Source organism: Canis lupus, chromosome 9, assembly GCF_011100685.1.
Source record: "Canis lupus familiaris isolate Mischka breed German Shepherd chromosome 9, alternate assembly UU_Cfam_GSD_1.0, whole genome shotgun sequence".
Taxonomy (NCBI): domain Eukaryota; kingdom Metazoa; phylum Chordata; class Mammalia; order Carnivora; family Canidae; genus Canis; species Canis lupus.
This window is the reverse complement of record NC_049230.1, coordinates 20,041,904-20,065,781: the sequence shown is the minus strand read 5'-3', so window position 1 is coordinate 20,065,781 and position 23,878 is coordinate 20,041,904. Positions and strand designations below refer to the sequence as shown.

Genomic DNA, 23,878 nt, shown 5'->3' with positions numbered 1-23,878 from the left:
GTCCCTGTGATGAGGGCGAGCGCCGAGCTAACAGAATGTCCAACAGTCCTGGAGTCTCTCTAATGCTCAGTTTTAAGCAAACCACCCTCGGCTGCTCTCCCTCCTACTTCGCCCTTACCCGGCATTGGATGCCGGCTGCTAGGAGTCCGGTCTCGGACGTCCAGGGCTGGACCCCAGCGCGGCTGCGCAGGGCACGTGCGCCTCTCCGGAGTCCCGGCGATTGGCTGTGATGTAACTTCCGGCGTGAGCGGCGAAAGCCGGGAGGGCGAGCGAGAGAGTGAGCAGGCAGCAGGCAGCAGGCGGGCGGGCGGACGGCTCGGAGGGAGGGAGCGAGCGAGCAGTGAGTGAGCCAGCGAGGGCGGTCGCGTCCCTAGAACAGCCGAGATTCTTCCCGTCCCTCTGACCCCCTCCCCGGAGCCCACAGCGCCTCTGGTCTCCAGTGGAGCGGACACGGCCCGGCCCGGCCATGGCCTCGTTGCTGAAGGTGGATCAGGAAGTGAAGCTCAAGGTAGCGGCACCGGTCTGGGCCTCCTTACCCCCCGCTTCGATTCCCGAGCAGTCTGACCGGCTCCCCACTCCCCATGGCGTCTTTGTCTCCCTGGGGACACCAGCTCTGAGCTTCCGCTCAGCTCAGCCCAGCCCCCCACTCCCGGAGACGGCATCAGGGGAGAGGATAATATGGGGTGGCCTTGTGAACCGCATCTGGTGGTGGAGATCCCCGAGGAGACCTCCGCGGACACGTGGTGGACTCAACACTTTAGGCCAGTGACAGCTGGAAGTCCCCAGTCCAGCAACGTCCCCGCCTCCGGATGCTACCGCTGTTCTACCCCTACCCTTGGCGTCAGGCCTCCCTGGTATCAAAGGCTAGGTCTGGATGGGGGCTTGGCACGTTTGTGAGCTCACATGCCCCCTGTCTACCTGACTTTCGTTTGCTCTCAAATCCAGACAGCTTCAGACACAAGGAGGGAGGGTGGGAGGGAAAGCAGGCGGGTGCTACCCTCAAACCCCACTTCCCTCTCCTGAGATGGAGAAATGGATCCTCAAAAAAATAAAGTATTTACAGTCTGGGGGTCTCTCAGCTTCTCATTACAATTACAAGGTGAGGGGAGTACGGCTGGATTTGGGTTTTCCCGTCCTGCCCTTAACCTCTGTTGCCAGGTACTGACTTGCTGTTACTGAATTGCTCTCTTTGTTAATTTTAGGTTGATTCTTTCAGGGAGCGGATCACAAGTGAGGTGAGTGCAATAAAAAAAATAAAATAAAATAAAATAAATAAGCGTTGGTTGATAGTTGGGAATTTCCCAAAGAAGAGATCTGTAGAGAGAGACCTTCCCACAATTATTAATTGAGCTGTATTTTCCTTCATTTTTAGGCAGAAGACTTGGTGGCAAATTTCTTCCCAAAGAAGTTGTTAGAACTTGATAGCTTTTTGAAGGTGAGAGACTCTTTTCTTCAAATTCCCGTTTTTTTGGCTCTGGTCTTTCTGTCAAATGGGAGAAATCATGTGTTGATTCTATTTTGTTTTGTACAGTAAAATGCTCTCATTTCTTGCCCTTCAAATAAAATACTTCTTTGTTCATTTTGAAAAGACTGATGTTGTTTTGGGGGTGGGCGTCTCTCTTTCAGGAACCAATCCTAAACATCCATGACCTAACTCAGATCCACTCAGACATGAATCTCCCAGTCCCTGATCCTATTCTTCTCACCAATAGCCACGATGGACTGGACGGTGTGAGTGTCCTGTATTTTTCTTTGTATTCTGAAGCAATAGTTCTCTAGTCTCTGTTCTTTACTTCCTAGTCAATTTAAACACATACGGAGGAGACAGTGGATTAGGATCTAGGAACAAGGGCTCTTATAGACCTGATGATTCCAGTATACCACTTTGAGACCCTGGTTTTCATTTATAGCATGAAGTGTGTAATGTAATGTTACTTTGTCCTACAGTGAGTTCCTAATAGGACTAGTAGCTACAGGTTTCCTCAAGTTATCTGGTCTGTCCCTGTGGCTCTAAACAAGATATTTCTTACCTTTTTCAATGTCTTGAGTATTGTTAGAGGATGAGTAGTGCTTGCTATATAACTGTAGTCTCTGTCTATGTGACATATATTTAGAACCCCGTGCTTGCCAGTTACATGTCCACATTTCATAATAACAGTGTTAACACTGTATTGTCTGAATTACTGTGTCCTTGATAGAGCTTGCAATTCTGGAAAACAGAAACTATTAATCATCTTTGTATCCCTAGCACCTAGCACTGTACTTGGTACATAGTAGGTGCTAAGTACATGTTTGTTGATTGAATATTGTACTTCTTTGTGGAAGTTGAAGATTTGTACATATTCCCTTTAGTATACTCACTGTGCTTTGAATGGTTCATTTTTCCTGTTGCTTATAGTATCCACCCCTCTCCCCCAGTTGCTTAATGTGTCATTTGAAGGCTGGTCTTCCCAACTAGATTGTAACTTGCTTTGTGGCAAGAATCTTTTTTAAAGTCTTATATGTGCTTAGTAAATTGTGCATAAATGAAAACAGCCTATGGGGCCAAAGAGATTAGACTTGCTTGAAGGGTAACTTGTGATGGGAATATGGGTGTCAAGAGCAGACTAATTCCTATCTCTGTATCCTTAGCCCACTTACAAGAAGCGAAGGTTGGATGAATGTGAAGAGGCCTTCCAAGGTAAGAGCCAGTCTCCCCCGCCCACCTACTCCCTGGCTTGCAACCCTGAGCAGGAGGATTGATCTGGCAGTCTCTGATCAGAAAACAAGACCGAATTTTATTTTCCAGCGTTAACATTCCAAAGTTCTACAAACATGGTTATTATTTAGCACCCCAAACCTAATTTCCCAATAAATAGGGAGCGGTTGACTTAGTGTGGACTGTCAAGGGGGAGAGGTTTGAGGTGGCTACACATCTTAGATTTTCCACAGAAGTTCTAGTTATTTTCTCTTTTTCAGTAATAGTTGGTGCATTAAATCTTTAGAGCATATTTTAATTTCCTATTCTTTCCTTATTCAGATTTTGGCACTTTTTTTTTTTTTAAGGATTTTATTTATTCATGAGAGAGAGAGAGGCAGAGAGGCAGAGACATAGACAGAGGGAGAAGCAGGCTCCGTGCAGGGAGCCCGATGCAGGACTCAATCCCGGGACCCTAGGATCATACCCTGGGCCAAAGGCAGGCGCTAAACCGCTGAGCCACCCAAGGATCCCTTGACTTCGGCACTTTAGACACTCATTTTAGATAAAAAGCAGAGATCATAGCATCTCATGGGTCTGGGAAACAAGGAAGGTGGGGGTATTATGTCCTGTCCCCCAATCCCTCAATCATTTGACCTTCTTCATGTCCCTGCCAGGAACCAAGGTGTTCGTGATGCCCAATGGGATGCTAAAAAGCAACCAGCAGCTAGTGGACATTATTGAGAAAGTGAAACCTGAGATCCGGCTGCTGATTGAGAAATGCAACACGGTGAGGCAGGGGCTAGTGACTTAAGGGCTGACCCCAAAAAGCCTGGCTTGAATTATGAAAAATATTGGTTGTGGGGCAGGAGGCATGGAGGTGATAGAGGAGTTGGCACATTAAGTATCTTGGCTACCATGTTCCTGGCATCTGATCCCAGCAGCAAGGATTGTATATTTCATGGCTTCAGCAGAAAAAGCGAGGGTCTTCATATATGTGTGTGTGTGTGTGTGTGTGTGTGTGTTTCTATATATATATATATGTCTATATATATCCATATATATGTATATATATTGGTCCTCTCACCCTTCAGGTCAAAATGTGGGTACAGCTTCTGATTCCCAGGATAGAAGATGGGAACAACTTCGGGGTGTCCATTCAGGTAACTTGCTTGTATTACAAACTGGAGAGGAAGGTTCAAAAGGTTTACTCTCCTTTTCCCTGCTTTCTCTTTGGCTCTTTGAGTGACATGGAAGTGACTTGACCTCGACCCTTGGGTTTTTTTTAGGAGGAGACAGTTGCAGAACTAAGAACTGTTGAGAGTGAAGCTGCATCTTATCTGGACCAGATTTCTAGGTAGGGCTTCTTGGCGTGGCCCAGGAATTGGGGGCTGGTGACATACCAAGCACTATCCAGGGTCTTCTGCAGCTTCTTCCTCTTTCTCCTTACAGATATTATATTACAAGAGCCAAATTGGTTTCTAAAATAGCTAAATATCCCCATGTGGTAAGTAAGGGTGTGGGGGTCTGAGGGTGGAAGTGGAAGGAGAGGGAGGAGTGGCTGTTACTCTGCAAGAGCTGCCACCTGTGGACAGCCCGGCCTCAGCAACTAGCCTTTCCTCCACCCTCCTTTCAGGAGGACTATCGCCGTACCGTGACAGAAATTGATGAGAAAGAATATATCAGCCTTCGGCTCATCATATCAGAGCTAAGGAATCAATATGTGAGTAACCTTGGTCCCTGCCCATAGTCACCCTGCCTGTTAGTCCTAGGGGTCATGTTCTTTGTCATTTTCTGGGGTTTGAGGTGGGGGATGGAGTAGGATAAAATGAGTAGGATAAATTCTCATTAACTGAGTTGAGAGCTGAGATCATTGAGGGTGCATAGCTGGGGATCTCCCTTTCTGTTTAGATAGCAGGGAGTGTAGTGCAGTATAGGTGTGAAAATGTGAGCATTAGAGTCACAAGGTTTAGGTTCAGAACAAATTCTTCCTGTAATCTGTGGCCTTAGGCAAGATGTTGAACCTCAAATGTCAGTTTCTTCATCTCTAAGATAGAACTTAGAGTATCTATGGCACAAATATGGGGGTTTTTTGTTTTGTTTTTTTACAAAGATGGTTTTTAAAAATGAGTGAAATAGGGGCACCTGGTGGCTCAGTTGGTTAAGCATCCAACTCGTGATTTTGGCTTAGGGCATGATCTCCTGCATAGTGGGATTGAGATTAGTAGGACTGCCCTGTGTTGAGCTCCACGCTCAGCAGGGAGTCTGCTTGAGATTCTCTTTCTCTGCCCCCTGCCCTCACTCACCACTTGCTCTTTTTCCCTCAAATAAATTAATTTTTTTTCCAAAAATGAGTGAAATAACATGTTAAAAGACCCAGTACCATCGTTGATTGTTATTCGACACTTGGGGCCTGGGAAGTATCCAGGAATCCCCAATGTGTGGGTATGTGAGAGACAGCCGCCCTGAATTCAGGTTCCAGTGAGTGGGATTGGGATTTTGCATGTGATTGGTTGGGGACTTGTGGGGGTATCTAGTTTCTTTGGGAGGTCAGATGGAACAAATGTGTGATTCCTTGACCTCTTCTCCCAGGTCACTCTACATGACATGATCCTGAAAAATATCGAGAAGATCAAACGGCCCCGGAGCAGCAATGCAGAGACACTGTACTGAGGCCAGGGCCAGGGCCAGGGGACTCTGTGAGTCTGGCTCAAGACCGACATTGCCTTGGTTTGTTACATGACTATCGTGATGGGGAAACTGGCTGGAAATAGTAATCACACCTCTCTCTGTTTTTAGTTAGAGTCTAATGAAACTCTCATGTAGTTCTGTGACGTGTTTACCTCTTTTTTCAGGCCTCAGGAACTCTTCTATTTCTTTCCCTAATACCCCACACCTGACCTGTCCTAATTTCTGGAGAATTCCAGGTTTGTGTGTGCAGGATATTGGCACAGGAATACTTGTGTTTTCTCTCCTTGCCCTCTCCCTCCTGTGTCTTGAGCTTTGTGTTTTCTTCCTTCTGTTGATTAGTTCATTAGAAGCTGAGGGAACTGGAAGGAAAGTGCTAGGTGTTTTTTAGGAACTGGGGTGGGAGGGGTCCAGCTCCTCTCCTCTGATGTAAGGTTAGTGTCTCTTGCCACTGTGTGGGACATTGGATCCTCTCTCCCACAGTTTTCCTGGTGATAACTTAGGGTTTCCCATCCACATACATCCCACCTTGAACCTGATCATGACAAGAAACACCTTAGGCCTTCTGCCAAGTCCCTAGCTCCTTGAGATGTTTTTATAACCAGGATTTTCACATACACATAGGTGTGTGGTATACACATACGTACAGACATGCACGCACATGCCTTCCTACTCTTAACCTGATTTCCCCATCGCATAGTCTGTGTTGTTGTCCTTTGTCCCCCCAACCCCCTCCCCAAGAACTCTGTCACACACACACATCATTCAGAAGCTGATAGTTGTCTTAGTCCTTACACACTGGGGCCCCTCGTTCTGCTCTTATATACAGGCTCTTGATGCCCAGAGGCTGGTGAGTTGGAGGAGAGCCAAGAGATGAGAAGCAGAGGATCTGGGGAAGGCCCCTTCCTCTGTGACTCCGGTCTTTTGGGGCATCACTGCAAAGGCTGGTCCTCTGGCTCCTGGTTGCCTCTTCTAGGCCAGTTGTAAATTGGCATGGGGCTCCCTGCAGCTCTGAGGGCCAGATGCTGCTGCTTCTGCTGGGCTTTCCTAGGGGAAAAATATTTCTCTTATTTATAGTATTGTGCTTCCAAGGAAAGCAGCACCTGTGTGTCTGTGTGTGTGTATGCACACACGCGTGTACGCTTTGTGTGTATGTGAAAATCTGCCAGGCAAGTCAAAACCGTAGAAGAGTTGCCTCCTATCTCTTGAATCTTCCAGAGAGATCACTTGTTACAGCTTTTCTGTTAACCCTCATCAAACCCCTACTTTTTTATTCTGCCGCTACTGGAGAGTTAGTATTGCAGTCAGCCTGCCAGCGACTCTCTCCATGTCTGTTTCTGACTCTTATTCTTCCCCTTGCCTTCATCCCCAATCATATTTCCACCCAGATGCATCATTTTTACTCCCAGTATGCTGTAAAGGAGTCAGAATGCTGTCTTCCCATGAATAGTACTCAGTAACAAACCAATTGCATTTTAGTTGGGCAGTGCCCCTACCCACCCTCCAGATCCCTTCCAGCTAAAACCCTACCCTTTTCCCACTATGTGTTTCTCAGTTTCCCTTTTTGTTTTTTGGATTATTCTGCTGCCCCTCCTCCTTACTCTACCACCCTTGGATCGTAATGTAAAATTCTTTTACCATGTCAAGAAATTATTAAAAACGCAGGTACTTTGACCTCTTTCTAAAGCTGCAGACCCTGGTGCGATGCTCTGGTGGCTAGGGACATGCCCACACTCAAGTGCGTGTGCACGGGGACACCCACCTCCACATACACTTCCAGCCACCCTATTGGGCTGCCTCTTTTCTCTAAAATAATGGAAAGACTGAGGCTTCTGCCTACCAAGAGGCAGGGGTGGTTCCTTTACTTGTGTTCAGTCTGAATTATGTGAAAGTTAGCCCTTACAAACCTAAGCTGCTTCTGTCTAACCTCCCAAGATACCCAGTTCCTTGCTGTCTCCCTGGTGATACCCATGAACTGCCAGTAGAGGCTGCTCTAGTTCCGCGTGTGGGAGATCACCTGGTTCAAGGCAACAGCCTACCCGGTCATTTTCTTGACCTTATACTAATTCTCCCTGCTGATTAGTGTCTTAAATTTCTTGAGGAGATACCAGGGTTTCCTGCTTTTGGTTTTCCAATGACTTGGAGGGCTGTCTAGGATTCTAGCTCTCTCTGAAATAAAGTTTCCTCAACTTCCACCTTGCAAAGTAGCATTCTAATATCCAGTGATCCCCTCATTGTCTCTGCAGAAAGAGATTTAAGGTCTTGAACGGTGAGGAACATCCGCTGTATTCTGTTCCAGAGATTGGCTCCAGAAGCTAACAATTTTTGAATGCCTTCCCTGTGTTGGGTTCTGTTAAGTACTTTATGTGCATGACCATGTTCAATTTTCATGAATCTAGAATAGTTTACCCCTCCTTTATAGGTGAGGACACTGAAACTCATGATTAAGTGACTCCTCTGAGGTCATATAGCATAGGGACGTGGGGTTGGTATACAAATCAGACTGCTGAGCCCAGGCACTCATCCTTTCCCAATGGATAGATGGAAGAGACCTGAAACTACAAAGCAGGGGCTTGGCCTTTGGCAGCTGGCCAAGTACTTGTTACTAAACTGGGCCGTGGGTCCTGGGAATGCTGGGGGGAGTGCCTGCTAGGAGGTAGGATAGTTGGGTGCCTATGTGTATCCAAATGGATAGTTTGGGTGCCTATGTGTAGCACACAGCACTTAACTGGGCATCTGAGGTTTGCATTCATCCTCAGATCCATTCTAAGTGAAAGGTAGAGTTTAGAGTTAATCCAAATGCCATCTAGTCTGGTCTAAGTGATGGCAATCAGAACTCCTACCGTCCTGCCACCAGGAGTTCAGGGGCAGGGGAGAGGCTATGCACGTGGAAGTAGTGCCTTGAGCCAAACCACGGAACAGAAAATTGGAACAGAATTATATAAATTAAGGTCAGAAATTTCCTGTCCAACCCACAGGGTGGAGTTTTCTCCATTCCTATCCATCCTACTGAATATAAACCCCGATTTGATGTCAGTAACTGGAAGGAGCAGCTGGTAGGACTCCCCTTTCAGCTTTCAGCATTCATCATGAATCTCAAGGTAGTCCTCGTGTTCCTGGCACTGTCCCTCATTACCATCTTTGCCCTGGCCTATGTCTTGCTGACCAGCCACGGTGGCACCAGCCAGCCTCCCCGTTGCCCCGCTGTGTCCCCCAGCGCCCAGCCCTGGACACACCCCGGCCAGAGCCAGCTGTTTGCAGACCTGAGCCGAGAGGAGCTGACAGCTGTGATGAGCTTCCTGACCCAGCAGCTAGGGCCAGGCCTGGTGGATGCAGCCCAGGCCCGCCCCTCGGACAACTGCGTCTTCTCAGTGGAGCTGCACTTGCCCCCCAAGGCTGCAGCCCTGGCCCACCTGGATAGGGGGAGCCCCCCGCCTGCCCGGGAGGCACTGGCCATCGTCTTCTTTGGTGGACAACCCCAGCCCAATGTGAGTGAGCTGGTGGTGGGGCCGCTGCCTCACCCCACCCACCTGCGGGATGTGACAGTGGAGCGTCACGGGGGCCCCCTGCCCTATCACCGACGCCCCATGCTGGGAGCGGAGTATGCCCAGATGTGGAAGCATTTGAAGGAGGTGGAGCTACCCAAGGCACCAGTCTTTCTGGCTTCTGTCTTCAACTACAATGGCTCCACTTTGGCACCTCTGCATGCCACACCCAGTGGCTTGCGCTCAGGGGACCGTGCTACCTGGATAGCCCTCTACCATAACATCTCAGGTGTTGGCATTTTCCTTCACCCAGTGGGGCTGGAACTACTGCTGGACCACAGGGCCCTGGACCCTGCCCACTGGGCTGTCCAACGGGTCTTTTACCTTGGGCGCTACTATGCAGACTTGGGCCAGTTGGAATGGGAGTTTAAGGCTGGCCGGCTGGAAGTGGTTAGGGTTCCTCTACCCCTGCCAAATGGGGCTTCATCCTTGAAGTCCCGGGCCTCCCCAGGTCCTCTCCCCCCTCTTCACTTCTCACCTCAGGGCTCCCAATATAGCGTGCAAGGGAACCTGGTGGCATCCTCTCTCTGGACATTTACCTTTGGTCACGGGGTGTTTAGTGGCATGAGGATTTTTGATATTCGGTTCAAGGGCGAGCGAGTGGCCTATGAAGTCAGTGTCCAGGAGTGTGTATCTGTCTATGGTGCCGATTCACCCAAGACAATGATGACCAGATACTTGGATAGCAGCTATGGACTTGGCCGTCACAGCCGGGGCTTGGTTCGGGGAGTGGACTGCCCCTATCAATCTACAATGGTGGACATCCACATATTGGTGGGCACAGGGGCAGTCCAGCTGCTCCCGGGGGCTGTATGTGTATTCGAGGAGGCCCAAGGACTGCCCCTTCGGAGGCACCACAATCACCTTGAGAGTCATTTCTATGGTGGTTTGGCTGGCTCGGCCCTTGTAGTCAGGTCTGTGTCCTCTGTAGGCAACTATGACTACATTTGGGACTTTGTACTGCACCCAAATGGGGCGCTGGAAGGGCGGGTCCATGCCACGGGCTATATCAACACGGCTTTCCTGAGTGGGGGTGAGGAGAGCCTCCTCTTTGGGAACCGTGTTGGGGAGCGAGTGCTGGGGGCAGTGCACACACATGCCTTCCACTTCAAGCTGGACCTGGATGTGGCAGGTGAGTGCTCTGGTGAGGGCTGAGACTTGGGGTGGAGCAGAGGGAAGGGAGACCCCCAAAGCAAGCTAGAGGCAGCAGAGGGTAGAGTCCTGGCACCATGATCTATTGTGGCAACAGAGCAGGGGCTGATTGGAGTATATTCGACTGCAGTCAGCCTGAAATACTGGGTGTACTGGGTATCTGGCCAAAAGTAGGAGTGCCCCTACCCGGCCCTGGTCACCCAGTCCCCCTGCCTTGCTGTGATTGTGAAACTGGCTTAAATGCAATGGCTGTGCCTGGCTGCCTTTGTCTCAAGTGCCTGTGGCTAGTGAATTTACCCCAGCAGTTGGGGCTCTTGAGTTTTTTGTCCTGATTCTGAGGGTCAGTGGAGGTTGGAGAAAGCAGAGGCCTGAGCAGAGGATAGGAAGCAGCCTAATGAGGTTTTCAGAGTAGAGGTGGTCCTGGGACACAGGAGGGGGGTGTGAATGGGAGGTTGCTTCACAGGATTTCATAAACAGGACATAGGATTGTGGCCCTACCACCCTCTTGGGGAGGGTCATCCCATCCCTGCCAGCACATGTCATCACAACCAGCTTTCCAGTGACCCGACAGGCATGCAATAGGCTTGCTGCAAGTGTAGAAAGGGATTTCTCAAGTGGGGCTCAAAGCACAGAGAGGACTTGCTACTCCTGAGAGATTTTTGTCATGAACAAAATAAACTTATCAAATCATAGACTAGTAGACCCAGAAAGAAAAATAGAAGTCTACCAGACCTTCGCCAAACTAAGGAGGATGGGGGGAAATGGGACAAGTAGACTGCTTTGGTATAATGCTTGGCACACAACTTTCTGTGAAACATTTTCTTATCCTCTTGAATATAAAGACATGGTTTGGGGTGGGAGGAGAACTAAGAAAATAGCATGACTGAAATGAGTATTATCTGGATTATTCTTTGACATATTTGGAATTGGACTTTCCTAATCTGAAGTCTCTCTTCAGCATTTTTGGCATTAAAGAGCCTTGTATTGGGAAGTAAGAGTGAGTAACATTTGGATCCCTATAGGGTGGAGCGTGTAGGACAAGCAGCAGGAGTACCAGCTTCAGTACAGCGCTCTCTGTACTGTGCCAGGTGCCTTCACGATAGGTTCTGTTGAAAGGATGTGAGCCTGAACCTACAAAAAGAGTCTAATCTTAAGTGCCAAGTGGGAAAGATGAGTGCACATTACAAGTGCAATTGAGTTCTGGGGGGCTTTCAGACAGTTTAAGAGCTAAATCGACTCACTTCGGAAGAAAACAATGGTCCCCACCTTGTGGAGAAAGAAAAGTTTCAGAGCTGGGAGGAATATGCAGGGCACCCTGTAAGGGGATTGGGTTTTTCCGGCCAGCTTCTCTCAGACAAATCTCTCTTTCATAGTTACAAGAATGTAACTAGCCACCTGGGTGTGCTTTTCCACTTACAGAGCTCAGCCACAGAACAGCTTTTATTATGCCCACTATAGAAATTCAGAAAGAATCAGAGAAGCAAAGAAATGGTCCAAGGTCTACTGGGTAAGCCAGTGCTAGCAGAACTCTAGGCAGTGATGGATATTCTCCATCTGTGCTGATATGTCATTAGCCACTAGTCACATGGCAATTGAGCACTTAAAATGTGGCTAGTATAACTGAAGAACTGCATTTTTAGTGTAAATGGAACTAGCCACTCGTGACCAGTCATAGCCATATTGAACAGGGCAGGTTCAAAGAAGATGGGCTGGCACTCGAATCCGACCTGGCTCCCAGCACAGACTGCTCTCTGACGAGCTCTGCTGCCCTTTGTGAGGCCAGTGCAGTGGGCATCTTGTGGAAGACAAGGGACCGTCTCACCTGGTGTGGAACTCCTCTCCCCCCTCCCCCTGGCAGGGCTGAAAAACTGGGTGGTAGCTGAAGACGTGGTGTTTAAACCTGTGGCAGCCCCTTGGAGTCCAGAGCACCAGCTGCAGCGGCCACAGCTGACTCGGCAGGTCCTGGGAAGGGAGGACCTGACAGCTTTTTCCTTGGGAAACCCCCTCCCCCGCTACCTTTCTCTGGCTAGCAACCAGACTAATGCCTGGGGTCACCAGCGCGGGTACCGAATCCAGATCCACAGCCCCCTCGGCATACACATGCCCCTGGAGAGCGACATGGAGAGGGCCCTCAGCTGGGGGAGGTGAGGATGGCTCTGGGCACTGGGTGGTCGGGAAGGACGGGTCCTGTTCCCCGTCCCAACCCACTACCCTTGGCTTACCACTCACCCCTATACCTCCTCTTGGATCCAAGTAGATATGGGATGGGAAATGGTCTTGTGTAGACTCAGGTCCGAAGGACTTCGAGGCCAAGAATGGCCAATGATGTTTTCTGACACCACTTTCCTTCAACCTTCCTGGTCAGATACCAGCTCGTGGTGACCCGGAGGAAGGAGGAGGAGTCACAGAGTAGCAGCATCTATTACCAGAATGACATCTGGACCCCCACTATGGCCTTTGCTGACTTCATCAACAATGAGACTCTCTTAGGAGAGGTTGGTAGCCCTAGAGGCAGAGCAGAGGAACAACTTAAGCCTGATGACTTGGCTGCCCAGTCCCTGACCGTAGGTTGGAGGGAATGGTAGGTTTCTAGTTCTCAGATTCAGGAGCCAACATGGGTCATCTCTCTTGGGGTAAGATTAGCCCTGGGACACTAACCATCCTGCAGCTTCTCACAAGAATCACCCGGCCTGCTGTGTGGACCCAGGGCTGGGTGGAGGTGGAAGCAAGGCTGAGGCTAGAGGTTGGGGATCGTGGCCGAGGAGGGGTGGTTCTGTGGGTCTCACTTCCAAAGTCTTTCAGCCTCTCCCTCTTCCCACAGGACCTGGTGGCTTGGGTCACAGCCAGCTTCCTGCATATTCCCCATGCTGAGGATGTCCCCAACACAGTGACTCTGGGCAACAGAGTTGGCTTCTTGCTCCGGCCCTATAACTTCTTTGATGAAGATCCCTCCATCTTCTCCCCTGGCAGTGTCTACTTTGAGAAGGGCCAGGATACTGGGCTCTGCAGTGTCAACCCCGTGGCCTGCATTCCTCACCTGGCAACCTGTGTCCCGGACATGCCCCTGTTCTTTTACCAGGACTTGTAGCCCCAAGGGTGTGGTGGGACATGGAGGGGGGTTGCTGAGACATTTGTATTTTTCTCTCTGTTCCCACTTCCTGCTCCCTTGACTTCTACCCTCTTATTGTTCCTTAGGAAAAACAGCCTCCCACACTAAACCCATATATATATATATATATATATATATATAATCTCCCTTCCATTAATTCTTATTCCAGTTCATTTTGTTTAAATGGTGGATTTATGCAAATGATAGGATTATTAAAATATTCAAGCAAAACACCACAAATTCTACCACTTAGAAATAGCTAGTGTTCACATTTGGTGAACGTTATACCAGACATTTCTTTATGCATGTGCATTGAAATGGAAGAATGGATAGAATTTTGTAAAAATAGATGGTGTGTGTGATTTATAATAAAAAGTATTACGATATTTTTATTGCTCGAATTTCTATTTGACTTTTGAAGTATCTAGAATCCACCCCATTCCCTCCTGTCCCCATGTCTCCCCCCCAAAAAAAAATATATTAAGGACACTGGCCAAGGAAATTAGCAATGGAAGAAGAGAGGGCAAGAGGATGCCGCTTGGGAAGCTGCAGGGCTGGGGGGGGCGGTTTCCTTGGAAGCAGAACAATAGTTCCAAGTTACAGGAAAAGGAACATCTGGCCCTGGAAGGTGGGGGTTGGGGGAAGAAGCGAGCAAAGGACGAGGGTCTGCTCTGAGCAGAACCAGCTCCTCACCGGTGATGCTTTTCCAGGCTCAGTTGGTCAGTTGCATTATTTTTAAACCTCACTCTCCTTCTGCCTACCCCAGCTCTCCCCAGTTCCAACCCTGACCCAGAGAGCGGAGTCTGATTTGGAGCCTGGAAGACAAAGCCATGTAAGGTCTGTGGAAATCACTGCCGCCCCGCGTCAGGCCCGCCTCCCAAGTCCGGCGTGCCCCGCCCCCTCCCCAGCTTTCCCGTGTCCTTCCCACCCTCTCCACCCTCAGTATCCTGAACGACTGAACACTGGGAACCTCAGCCAGAATCCAGGAGCCCCCCCCCCTTATAGAAGCCAAGAGAGACCTAACTCTGCTGACCTGAGAACACACGTCTCCACTCTGGTTCTATCCTCTGTCCTGCTGTTCACAGACAATGAACCAGAAGACCACTCTGGTGCTCCTTGCTCTGGCTGTCATCACCATTTTTGCCTTGGTGTGTGTCCTACTAGCTGGCAGGGGAGGAGATGGGGGTGAACCTGGCCAGCCCCTCCACTGCCCCGCTGTGTCCCCCAGCGCCCAGCCCTGGACACACCCCGGCCAGAGCCAGCTGTTTGCAGACCTGAGCCGAGAGGAGCTGACAGCTGTGATGAGCTTCCTGACCCAGCAGCTAGGGCCAGGCCTGGTGGATGCAGCCCAGGCCCGCCCCTCGGACAACTGCGTCTTCTCGGTGGAGCTGCACTTGCCCCCCAAGGCTGCAGCCCTGGCCCACCTGGATAGGGGGAGCCCCCCGCCTGCCCGGGAGGCACTGGCCATCGTCTTCTTTGGTGGACAACCCCAGCCCAATGTGAGTGAGCTGGTGGTGGGGCCGCTGCCTCACCCCACCCACCTGCGGGATGTGACAGTGGAGCGTCATGGGGGCCCCCTGCCCTATCACCGACGCCCCGTGCTGATCCGGGAGTACCTGGACATAGACCAGCTGATCTTCGACAGGGAGCTGCCCCAGGCTGCTGGGCTCCTCCACCACTGCTGCTTCTACAAACGCCAAGGACGGAATCTGGTGACAATGACCACGGCCCCCCGAGGTCTGCAGTCAGGGGACAGGGCCACCTGGTTTGGCCTCTACTACAACATCTCAGGGGCTGGGTTTTTCCTGCATCCCGTGGGGTTGGAGTTGCTGGTAGACCACAAGGCTCTGGACCCTGCCCGCTGGACCATCCAGAAGGTGTTCTTTCAAGGCCGCTACTATGACAGTTTGGCCCATCTGGAGGACCAGTTTGAGGCGGGCCTGGTGAATGTGGTGCTGGTCCCAGACAATGGCACAGGTGGGTCCTGGTCCCTCAAGTCCCAGGTGCCTCCGGGTCCAGCTCCTCCTCTGCAGTTCCTACCCCAGGGTCCCCGTTTCAGTGTCCAGGGCAGTCGAGTGAGCTCCTCATTGTGGACTTTCTCCTTTGGCCTTGGAGCTTTCAGTGGCCCCAGGATCTTTGACATCCGCTTCCAGGGAGAACGACTAGCTTATGAGATCAGCCTCCAAGAGGCCTTGGCCATCTATGGTGGAAATTCCCCTGCAGCAATGCTGACCCGCTATATCGATGGCAGCTTTGGCATGGGCAAGTACTCCACTCCCCTGACCCGGGGGGTGGACTGCCCCTACCTGGCCACCTATGTGGACTGGCACTTCCTTCTGGAGTCCCACACCCCCAAGACAATACGGGATGCCATTTGTGTGTTTGAACAGAACCAGGGCCTCCCCTTGAGGCGACACCACTCAGATTTCTACTCCCACTATTTTGGGGGCCTTGCAGAGACAGTGCTAATCCTCAGATCTGTATCCACCTTGCTCAATTATGACTACCTGTGGGATATGGTCTTCCACCCCAATGGGGCCATAGAAGTCCGACTCCATGCCACCGGCTACATCAGCTCAGCATTCCTCTTTGGCGCTGCCCGAAGGTATGGGAACCAGGTCAGAGAGCACACCCTAGGTACCGTCCACACCCACAGCGCCCACTTCAAGGTGGATCTGGATGTAGGAGGTAAGACATCCCTGGGGAAGCAAGGATTTCAGCAGAAGAGACTGAAAAGTTATCTATTTGCTTTGGGATTTATGGAAGTCATCCAGGAAAGGAAGATTTGAACATGAATTGCAGTTTTGAAGTTTCATACTTCCTCTTTGGCTGGATGGGAGAAAGTTGGCTACTGAATTTTATTTGGGTACTAGCTCATTGGCCTGGTGCAGAGCTGCCACCCTCCCTCCACATGACTTCATCTGAAAATCTCGAGAAATGGCAGAGCTCAGGGAGGAGGCAGGATCTGGGCCCCTTTGCCCTTGTCCCTCCCCCGCTCTTCTTATAGGGGCCTTACTTTAGGGAGGCAGCCCTTTGTTTCATCGTTCATTTCTCTGCATGTGGGCTGTGGTGCTGAGGTTTGGGAGGACCTCTGCCAAGTCCCGGGCACACGCACGCCAGTCATGGAACACCCCAGGTTATACATTTATATATTGTATATATACAATATATATATATTACACATTTCTGTGGGAGGTGAACCCCCTTCCTCCCTGGAGTTCTCTCTCTGGGCACAATCTGTTTAAGTACAAGAGAGGTAGAATGGGTACTGTGGAGTGTTCAGATAGTTCCCAGGCTTGGTGGTCACAGAGACAGCCAAAGATCCATGATGGCATGGAGTCCCCATCTTCTCACTTTCTTTCCCCATATTGAGTCGATCACCCATTTTTTTCCTGGTCTGCCACTGAAATAATATCAAAGCCTTGCTGGGCCAGCCTTCTCTCTGCTGCTTCCACTTTTTTCTTCCTCTCAGATCCAGGGACTACCTACCAGCCTGTGCTAGCTTGCCGCCGCCCCCCCCCCCCCCCCATCTAGTTCCAACTGACTTCCCTCAAAGGCCCTTTCCCTCAGAGTGTGGTTCCAGCCTGCCCTTCAGCCCACCCCTCCCCACCCCATTGCCACCTTAGCCAACGCCCACACCCTCCCCCATCCCTGGCCACACCTGCCACAGGTTAGTCAGGCTTAGGTGCTTTTGCTCCTATTTACTATTTATCCCTGCTGTGTCATCTCCTGAGACCAGGCTGAAAGGGAACCAGGCAGGTCCCCTTTTCCTTCCTGCATCTATATTCCTGTGACCTTGGACCTCAAATGTGCTCCTCCACGCTGTAGGCCCCTCAGGGCTTTGCCTTCTGCAGCCTCTGTGAGCATGGGAGGAAAGGGACCCGGCTTCATTGCTCTGTGCATCCTGGGCTGAGCACAGTCCTCTCCCCTAGTAAGTGGGAAGGGTTATTGGATGAAGTCCCTGAAGAAATACTTTACAGGTCAACAGCTTTGGCTGAAAGACCAGGGATATATCCTGGAGAGAGGGAAGGGAAGAAGGGCCACAGTCAGTTCTGGGTTTCTCCTTGGCCCCCACTCTGAAGCTGTGAGTGGTGGGCAGGGGACACAGTCCAGAGGGAACAGGGCAGCAGCATGACCAGCCCTCCCTCCCACCTCCACCCCACCCTGGCAGGACTAGAGAACTGGGTCTGGGCTGAGGACATGACCTATGTCCCCACGGCGGTACCCTGGAGCCCCGAACACCAGATGCAGAGGCTGCAGGTGACCAGGAAGCTTCTGGAGACTGAGGAGCAGGCCGCCTTCCCCCTGGGGGGCACTCCACCCCGTTACGTGTACCTGGCCAGCAACCACAGCAACAAGTGGGGTCATCCACGGGGCTACCGCATCCAGTTGCTCAGCTTTGCAGGGGAGCCGCTGCCCCAGAACAGCTCCCTGGAGAGAGCCTTCAGCTGGGGGAGGTGAGTGGCGGGGTGTCAGAGAGAAGCAAGGGGAAGAGAAGGAAGGACGCCCTGTGTTGAGAGGGGCAACTGGGAACTCAGTTCAAACTGTATTCGAGGTGAAAGCTCCATTAGGATTCCCTGGTTATCAAAACCCATACACTGGGCAGATGTTCCCTGTGCAGGGCTAATGTCCAGGCAGGAGTGCCCTTCCCCATTTTTTTTTTCCTTCCCCATTTTGGATGGGGGGAGAGACCATCCTGTGAAAGGGCAGGGGGAGGAACTGGAGGATGTGGAAAGAGGTTGGTTTTCCCACCAGGGTGGCATCAGAGTCACTGTGTGGATGAGTTGGGAAGCCCAAGGTCTGTGCACTCAGCCTCCTTCCATCATAATCAGGCAGCAGGACGGGGTTAATGACCATGGAGGCCTGACCAGTGCCTCCCTAGGTACCAGCTGGCTGTGACCCAGCGGAAGGAAGAGGAGCCCAGCAGCACCAGCATCTACAATCAGAACGACCCTCGGGCCCCCACTGTGGATTTCGCTGACTTCATCAACAATGAGACCATTGCTGGAGAGGTGAGCTGACTGTAGGAGGGTCAAGGGAGGGAGACGGGGCACGGAGATGAACCCCACCTTCTCTTTAGTTCCTTGAAACCATCTGGTCTCTGGAGGGATGGAGCTGATTCCTGCCTTCTGTGTTTTCCTGCATCTGATCATTACCTCTTAAGGGAATCGTCCCAAGCTGGAAGTTCATTTGCAGACTCTTGCTAAGGTTCCAACCCATCTGGAGACCCCATAGCTCTCTTGAGTCTTAGCTTCATGGACTTTGTCTTTTTTGGGCCCCAGGATTCGAGGAAGGCTGGAAGACCACATCTCTTGTGTCTCATGCTTCTCTCATTTCTGACTTGACCTCAAAGGCTTAATTTCTGAATGTCGGCATTCTCTGGCTCCTAAACCCTTATCTTCCCCCTCCATCCTCCTCTCAGTCATAGGTGGGGAATTCTTGGAGAATGAGGGAGTCATCCCTCTGGGGTGGGTATGCTGATGGCGGTATGATGGGAAATGTCAGAGTTGGAGGGCACAGGCTGGGACAGGGAGGCAGGGCTTGCTCCCAATATGAAATGGACTATGCTCCGACTCCTGGGCCAGTAGGAAAAACTGTTTAAACACTTAAGATCCTTTCTCAGTTCAGGTCTTGATCTCGGGGTTGTGAGTTCAATCCCCATATTGGGCTCCACACTGGGTAGAGAGACTACTTTAACAACAACAACAACAACAACAACAACAACAAAGACAAGGTCCTTTTGAGGGAAAGTGGACTGGCAAGGTGAATCCTCACATCCAAGGCTGCTGTAGGAGGCAGGTATATCTTTCACAAAGCCAGGCCTCAGGTCCTCTTTCTTCTCCCTTGCCAGGACTTGGTGGCCTGGGTGACAGCTGGTTTCCTGCACATCCCTCATGCAGAAGATGTTCCCAACACGGTGACTGTGGGCAACGCTGTGGGCTTCTTCCTCCGACCCTACAACTTCTTTGACCAGGACCCCTCCTTCGATTCTGCAGACTCTGTCTATTTCCAGGGGAACCAGGATGCCGGGGCCTGCGAGGTCAACCCCCTGGCTTGCCTTCCTCAGTCTGCTGCCTGTGCCCCAGACCTCCCTGCCTTCTCCCACGGGGGCTTCTCTCACAACTAGGGGACCCCCAGGATGGGGAATGTGGCCAGGGGCCCCGGGGCCAGGGTGTGTGGGGAGGGGAACAGTGGGCCCCGGGCCAGGCGGCCTGGTGCCTTCTTCTCCTACCTTCTACCACAAAGCTCCTCCCCTCCCCTCCCCCCCAGACCCCTTCTCTATCGCCCTCCCTGACACCCCCTCCCTGCTGGCAGCCTCCTGAGCCTATGATGCCTGGCACTGGGGGAGGGGCAGAGACACCAGTCAGCTTTGTGGTCACCCGACCTGCTGAGAGAAGAATGGCCAGCTGAAGCCTGGGACTAATGGCCAAGCTTTTCCCAGAAGACTTATTTTTTTTTGTGATTTTGTTTTTTGGCTTTATGGCTTTCCCAAATCTTTTTAACCCACCTCCTGGTCTCCCCTGAGCCTCTTCAGTCTCTCCCTTGGAAGGTGAGGATGGTGTTGCTGCACTGGGGACAGTCCCCTAGGAGCCCCAGGGCAGGGTTCCTGTCAGGCCTACACATCTAGGGATGAGCTAGAGGAGATTCCTTAGCCCATATTTCTCTTACCCAAGTCCTCCTTCTTTCCCTCTTCCTTCCTTGGCCAACTGCTGCCTCTTCCTGTTCCTACCTGTTCTTACAGCCTGAAATTTCTCTCCCAGCCCTCAGAGAATGTTTCCCTGTCCTGATGCTACCTTAGCCTTCATTTCTTGACTTAATGGCTCCTCTCCTGGGTCTCTGCCTGTGGAAATCTCAAACATCTAGTTTGAGAGACAACCCTGTCCATCCCTCTGTATCTGTCACAAACCAGAGTAGGAGTCGTCCCCACCCCAGTCCTAGGGTAGGCTGTAATTCCTGAAAGTTCTGTCCACCGCTTTGTATTCACCTGTCTTGCTTCTCTGGCAAAGGATGGTCACATAGACAGCAGCAGCTCAAGTTAGCATTTGGGGTGGATTTGTGGGCACAGTGGTAATGAGGAGCGGTCATTTGTGCCTGGGGTGTATGTGACCAGTGACCTCACATGCTCCACAGCAGCAGACACAGAAGGCTGGTGGGCGCCAAGGGTGGGAAGCAGAGAGACTCTGGAACTCCAGCGACCTAGAGGTGGCCATGCAAATGAGCTGGGCAGGGCGGGCGTGGCTTCCACCATGCTGTCCCTCAGAGGATCTGGGTGAGGGGTGGGTATGACCATAGTGAGAAATTAGAAACCAGAGAAACATCCTTTCCTAGAGGATTGGTTAACTAAATTTGTACACAGCCTAACAATACAGCGCTATGCAGCTATAAAAAGAATGCTCTCAGTGTATACTCGCAGGGAATGATCTTCCAATGAATACGGCAAGGCACAGAAGTGTGTGTGGTGCACTTCTCCTTTGTGTGATAGAAAGGAGGAAACTATAAATACATATTTACTTATATATGCTTATTCAGAAGAAACCAGGGATACTGGTCGCTTTGGGGAAGGGGAGTTGGGAGGTGAGGAAGGGGAGGGAGGAGACTTAGCACTATGTACCCTTCTGTATATTTTAAATTTGAGCCATGTGACTATTATCTATTCAAAACAAAATAAAAAATGGACCCAAACAGGATCTGATTTGTTTGTTTGGTTGGTTTTTACCCACAAGTCTTTTAGGAAGAGGTGAGGTAGGGGTAGGGTAGAGTGAATAAGGGTATGGGCCCAGGGACTGCATTTGGTCATGTTTCTGAGACCCAGAGAAATGGATGTAGCCTCTGGTACCTCCTTGCACTCGCTTGCCTGTCCACCCCTGAAGAAAATGTTAAGCCTCAGGTGCGTGCTCTTGCTCCCTGTCTCTGCCTGTCTCTTTTTTTCCTCTCTGCGTCTCTTAAAAGAGAAGACGATGGGAAGCAATGGAGAGAGATGATTTTTGCCTGCTGGGAGCCCGGCCAGGCCTGGAGGTGAAGTGTAGGAAATCGATTTGAGATTCCACTTAGCTTCAGACCAGAGCGAGATCCTATGTAGGGGGAGCTCGGGCATCATGTAAGCTTCTGCTCCTCTCTGTGCTGCCCCAAGCCCATGGTCACTTCTGGACCAATGAAATAGTGGATAGGGGTGAAGTCAGCGAGCTGGAGGGAAACTCTGTTCCAAAGAACAGCGAGGAAGAACAGAGCGAGGGGAACGCAGGAGTAACAGAACACAGAGACACAGGACACGGAGCAAGTGAAGACTGGCACAGAGGAGAAGGGAGATGCCATAGCCTGCTGTGGCTCTGGCACTGACTTTGCACTTCTGTCTCCCTGACCTGAGTACTTTCTCCGTGACATGCAGATCCATTTGTTTGCAGCTCCTCTGGCTCCTTCCTACGGCCAGCCTCAGCCTCACGGGGGTCAGTGCTGGGGGGAAATGGATGAGGGAATGCTGAGGTCCGCCCCTCCCCTCACCAATCACACTCGTGTGAACCTCATGACCTCGAAACCCAGGTCCACATGGGAGATTGTGGGTGCTTGTATGTGGCCATATGTGTGAGTGGGTGTGAATGCTTCCCAGCTTTTGTCTGAAAACGTGACTATGTGTGGTTTTGTCTCTACTTCTCACCATCTGCCCCAGCCTCAGATGAAAGGAGGCAGGATGGACATGTGGATCCTTAGAATGTCTGTCCAGTTGGGGTCAGGAGGGCTACAAGGTGGACCCCCAGCCCCCTACCTCAACTCAATCTCTTCCTTAGACCACTGAGGCCAGCCTAGAGTGTTGGCTTCACATTTGTGATCAGGTGATAGGAGTAAATACTTACCAAACATGTTAAGTTCTGAAGGAACTGGTGCCCTCAAAGCTAAAATCTTTAGGACATGGGCCCCTTGCCCTAAGAGGACCTGGACAAGGGGAGCCCTGAGGCTTAGTTCAGAGGGCATAGTTGGGACTTCTCTAGAAATGTAGACAGTGGAGTGTACAACATGTACTCACCTGCCTTGCTGTCTTCCTGCAGCCCCTGGGATGGGCTCCAGCTCCAAGTGCAAGATTATTCCTCTACGCATCCAACAAAGACGTACAATATGCCTTCTAAGGGCCAGGCGCATGCGAGGCATCAGGATACATTAAAGAATAAGACACAATTTGGGGGGCAGCCCAGGTGGCCCAGCAGTTTGGCGCCGCCTTCAGCCCAGGGCATGATCCTGGTGTCCCGGGATCAGTCCCACATTGGGCAACCTGCATGGAGCCTGCTTCTCCCTCTGCCTGTGTCTCTGCCTCCCTCTCTCTCTCTCTGTCTCTCTCATGAATAAACAAATAAAAATTTTTTTAAAAAGACACAATTTTTGTCCTCGGGGGGAGCGAGACTAGTAAAAGACAATTTGCAGGGGCTTCCAGTGGGACATGACGTCTCACCTGGGGACAAGGAGGAGAGAGGAATTTCCCAGGGCAGGAAAACAGCATGATTGAAGGCCAGGAGGTGACAAGACACCATCATCAAAGTGCCCAGTTCATTGACAGGCATGGGGGCCGTAAGGGGAGCCTGGAGGGGCAAGCAAAAGACAGATGAGGTGTGTTCTTCTAAGTCATGGTTACCCTAAGAAAAATGCGGAGCCATGGAAGGATTTGGAACAAGGGAGTGACATGAATCAGATTTGCCTTTCAGGACATTCCCTCTGGCCCAGAGACAAAGAATGGAGTTGACAGAAGACCTGGCCTTGGGCAGTGAGTCGGAAGCAAGAAATGACAGTGGTCTGAACACCGGCGGGGCCCGGGAGGTCTCCAGCGGGGAGTCTGGCCTGGTGAGGCCCTGTTTCAGAGCGCCCTGATCAGAACCCCATGTCTGGATGCCTCCCTCCTCCCACCTTCTGCTGAGGTGGGATCTCTGGCCCCTGGTCTTTCTCCACACAGAATGAATGCAGGAGCCTTGTAGTTAATGAACACTTAACAGACGCCTTGGGAAAGTCAGCTGCGGGAGAAAAAATTCCACCCAAGAATCAGGCTCTTCTGAAGTTGGCGCAGTTATGTGATAATTGGTTAGATCATCCTTGTTGATTTATGTGGTGCAAAGTGGGTTTGAAAAAAATTAAATCCTTAGGAAAGAAAAGGTACCTGGCACCCCCCACCACCACCAACACCAACAGTTACTTTGACTGGGTTTGGCTGTGAGGATGGGCTCATTAATTCCACAGCCTCTTTACCTGTTTAAAGGGGACCCTACCCTTTGGGCTCCTTCCAGAAGGTTCTCCTTCAGTTATCCACTCCTCTGCCTATATTTTCTCTCACTCCCTCTTGACTGGCTCTTCCTGACTCTCATCTTGCTGAGCCTTCCCAGGGACCCTGCATCTGCCAGGAAGGGGTCTTCCATTTGCCTCCAATTTTGCAAACCTCTTCCCTCTGAGGAGTGTTGTCTGCCCCTCTTGGGCCCGCTTCCGGTCCTCCTCCAGTCCCTCCTCAGCTCACTCCCCTCACTCTGCCTGGCCACAGCTGTAGACACTGCTCTGACAAAGGTCACCAGTGACTTCTAAATGCACAATCAATGGGCCGTTTCAGCTGCCTACTTTCTGGACCTCTCAATGGCATTTGACAACACCACCCACTACCTTCTTGAAACTCTCTCCTGTCTTGACTTCCCTGCATTCTGACCCCTCCTTGTCCATATTTGCTGCTTCTCCCTCTTCCAT

The 23,878-nt window shown here is 51.1% G+C and overlaps 3 protein-coding genes across 8 annotated transcripts; all 3 read left to right on the top strand.

Moving 5' to 3' along the window:
• Window positions 1–235: 235 nt before the first annotated feature.
• PSME3 (proteasome activator subunit 3) lies at window positions 236–7,057 on the top strand. Of its 2 annotated transcripts, none has more exons than XM_038547228.1 (11): window positions 236–508; window positions 1,203–1,235; window positions 1,373–1,435; window positions 1,627–1,731; window positions 2,632–2,680; window positions 3,355–3,467; window positions 3,772–3,840; window positions 3,967–4,034; window positions 4,130–4,184; window positions 4,314–4,400; window positions 5,270–7,057. In XM_038547228.1, the coding sequence occupies exons 1-11, from the start codon at window positions 467–469 to the stop codon at window positions 5,348–5,350; spliced, it is 765 nt and encodes a 254-aa protein (XP_038403156.1). In that variant the 5' UTR covers window positions 236–466; the 3' UTR covers window positions 5,351–7,057. The 2 variants fall into 2 exon arrangements, with proteins under 2 accessions (XP_038403156.1, XP_038403155.1); XM_038547227.1 differs by lacking the exon at window positions 236–508 and adding an exon at window positions 982–1,099 and having other exon boundaries at window positions 5,270–7,039.
• A 507-nt stretch (window positions 7,058–7,564) lies between these two features.
• Window positions 7,565–13,557, top strand: AOC2 (amine oxidase copper containing 2). Of its 3 annotated transcripts, none has more exons than XM_038547226.1 (4): window positions 7,565–10,042; window positions 11,921–12,017; window positions 12,428–12,557; window positions 12,884–13,557. In XM_038547226.1, the coding sequence occupies exons 1-4, from the start codon at window positions 8,455–8,457 to the stop codon at window positions 13,148–13,150; spliced, it is 2,082 nt and encodes a 693-aa protein (XP_038403154.1). In that variant the 5' UTR covers window positions 7,565–8,454; the 3' UTR covers window positions 13,151–13,557. The 3 variants fall into 3 exon arrangements, with proteins under 3 accessions (XP_038403154.1, XP_038403152.1, XP_038403153.1); XM_038547224.1 differs by having other exon boundaries at window positions 11,921–12,206; XM_038547225.1 differs by having other exon boundaries at window positions 11,921–12,206; window positions 12,428–12,643; window positions 12,884–13,089.
• Window positions 13,558–14,049: 492 nt separating this feature from the next.
• AOC3 (amine oxidase copper containing 3) lies at window positions 14,050–20,837 on the top strand. Of its 3 annotated transcripts, none has more exons than XR_005364370.1 (4): window positions 14,050–15,859; window positions 17,343–17,628; window positions 18,004–18,183; window positions 19,023–19,160. XR_005364370.1 is itself a non-coding variant. In XM_038547221.1 (4 exons), the coding sequence occupies exons 1-4, from the start codon at window positions 14,260–14,262 to the stop codon at window positions 19,296–19,298; spliced, it is 2,292 nt and encodes a 763-aa protein (XP_038403149.1). In that variant the 5' UTR covers window positions 14,067–14,259; the 3' UTR covers window positions 19,299–20,837. The 3 variants fall into 3 exon arrangements, 2 of the variants coding, with proteins under 2 accessions (XP_038403149.1, XP_038403150.1); XM_038547221.1 differs by having other exon boundaries at window positions 14,067–15,859; window positions 18,054–18,183; window positions 19,023–20,837; XM_038547222.1 differs by lacking the exon at window positions 14,050–15,859 and adding an exon at window positions 16,888–17,102 and having other exon boundaries at window positions 18,054–18,183; window positions 19,023–20,837.
• Window positions 20,838–23,878: the final 3,041 nt, after the last annotated feature.

Bases quoted from the DNA above. Each gene is read 5' to 3' on its own strand.
- AOC2 (XM_038547224.1), top strand. From the start codon at position 8,455: ATGAATCTCAAGGTAGTCCTCGTGTTCCTGGCACTGTCCCTCATTACC. The intron at 10,043-11,920 runs GTGAGTGCTCTG...TCCCCCTGGCAG, and splicing joins GCTGGACCTGGATGTGGCAG to GGCTGAAAAACTGGGTGGTA. The intron at 12,558-12,883 runs GTTGGTAGCCCT...CTCTTCCCACAG, and splicing joins ATGAGACTCTCTTAGGAGAG to GACCTGGTGGCTTGGGTCAC.
- PSME3 (XM_038547227.1), top strand. From the start codon at position 1,025: ATGGAGAAATGGATCCTCAAAAAAATAAAGTATTTACAGTCTGGGGGT. The intron at 1,100-1,202 runs GTGAGGGGAGTA...TGTTAATTTTAG, and splicing joins CTTCTCATTACAATTACAAG to GTTGATTCTTTCAGGGAGCG. The intron at 2,681-3,354 runs GTAAGAGCCAGT...TGTCCCTGCCAG, and splicing joins ATGTGAAGAGGCCTTCCAAG to GAACCAAGGTGTTCGTGATG.
- AOC3 (XM_038547221.1), top strand. From the start codon at position 14,260: ATGAACCAGAAGACCACTCTGGTGCTCCTTGCTCTGGCTGTCATCACC. The intron at 17,629-18,053 runs GTGAGTGGCGGG...GTGCCTCCCTAG, and splicing joins AGAGCCTTCAGCTGGGGGAG to GTACCAGCTGGCTGTGACCC. The intron at 18,184-19,022 runs GTGAGCTGACTG...CTCCCTTGCCAG, and splicing joins ATGAGACCATTGCTGGAGAG to GACTTGGTGGCCTGGGTGAC.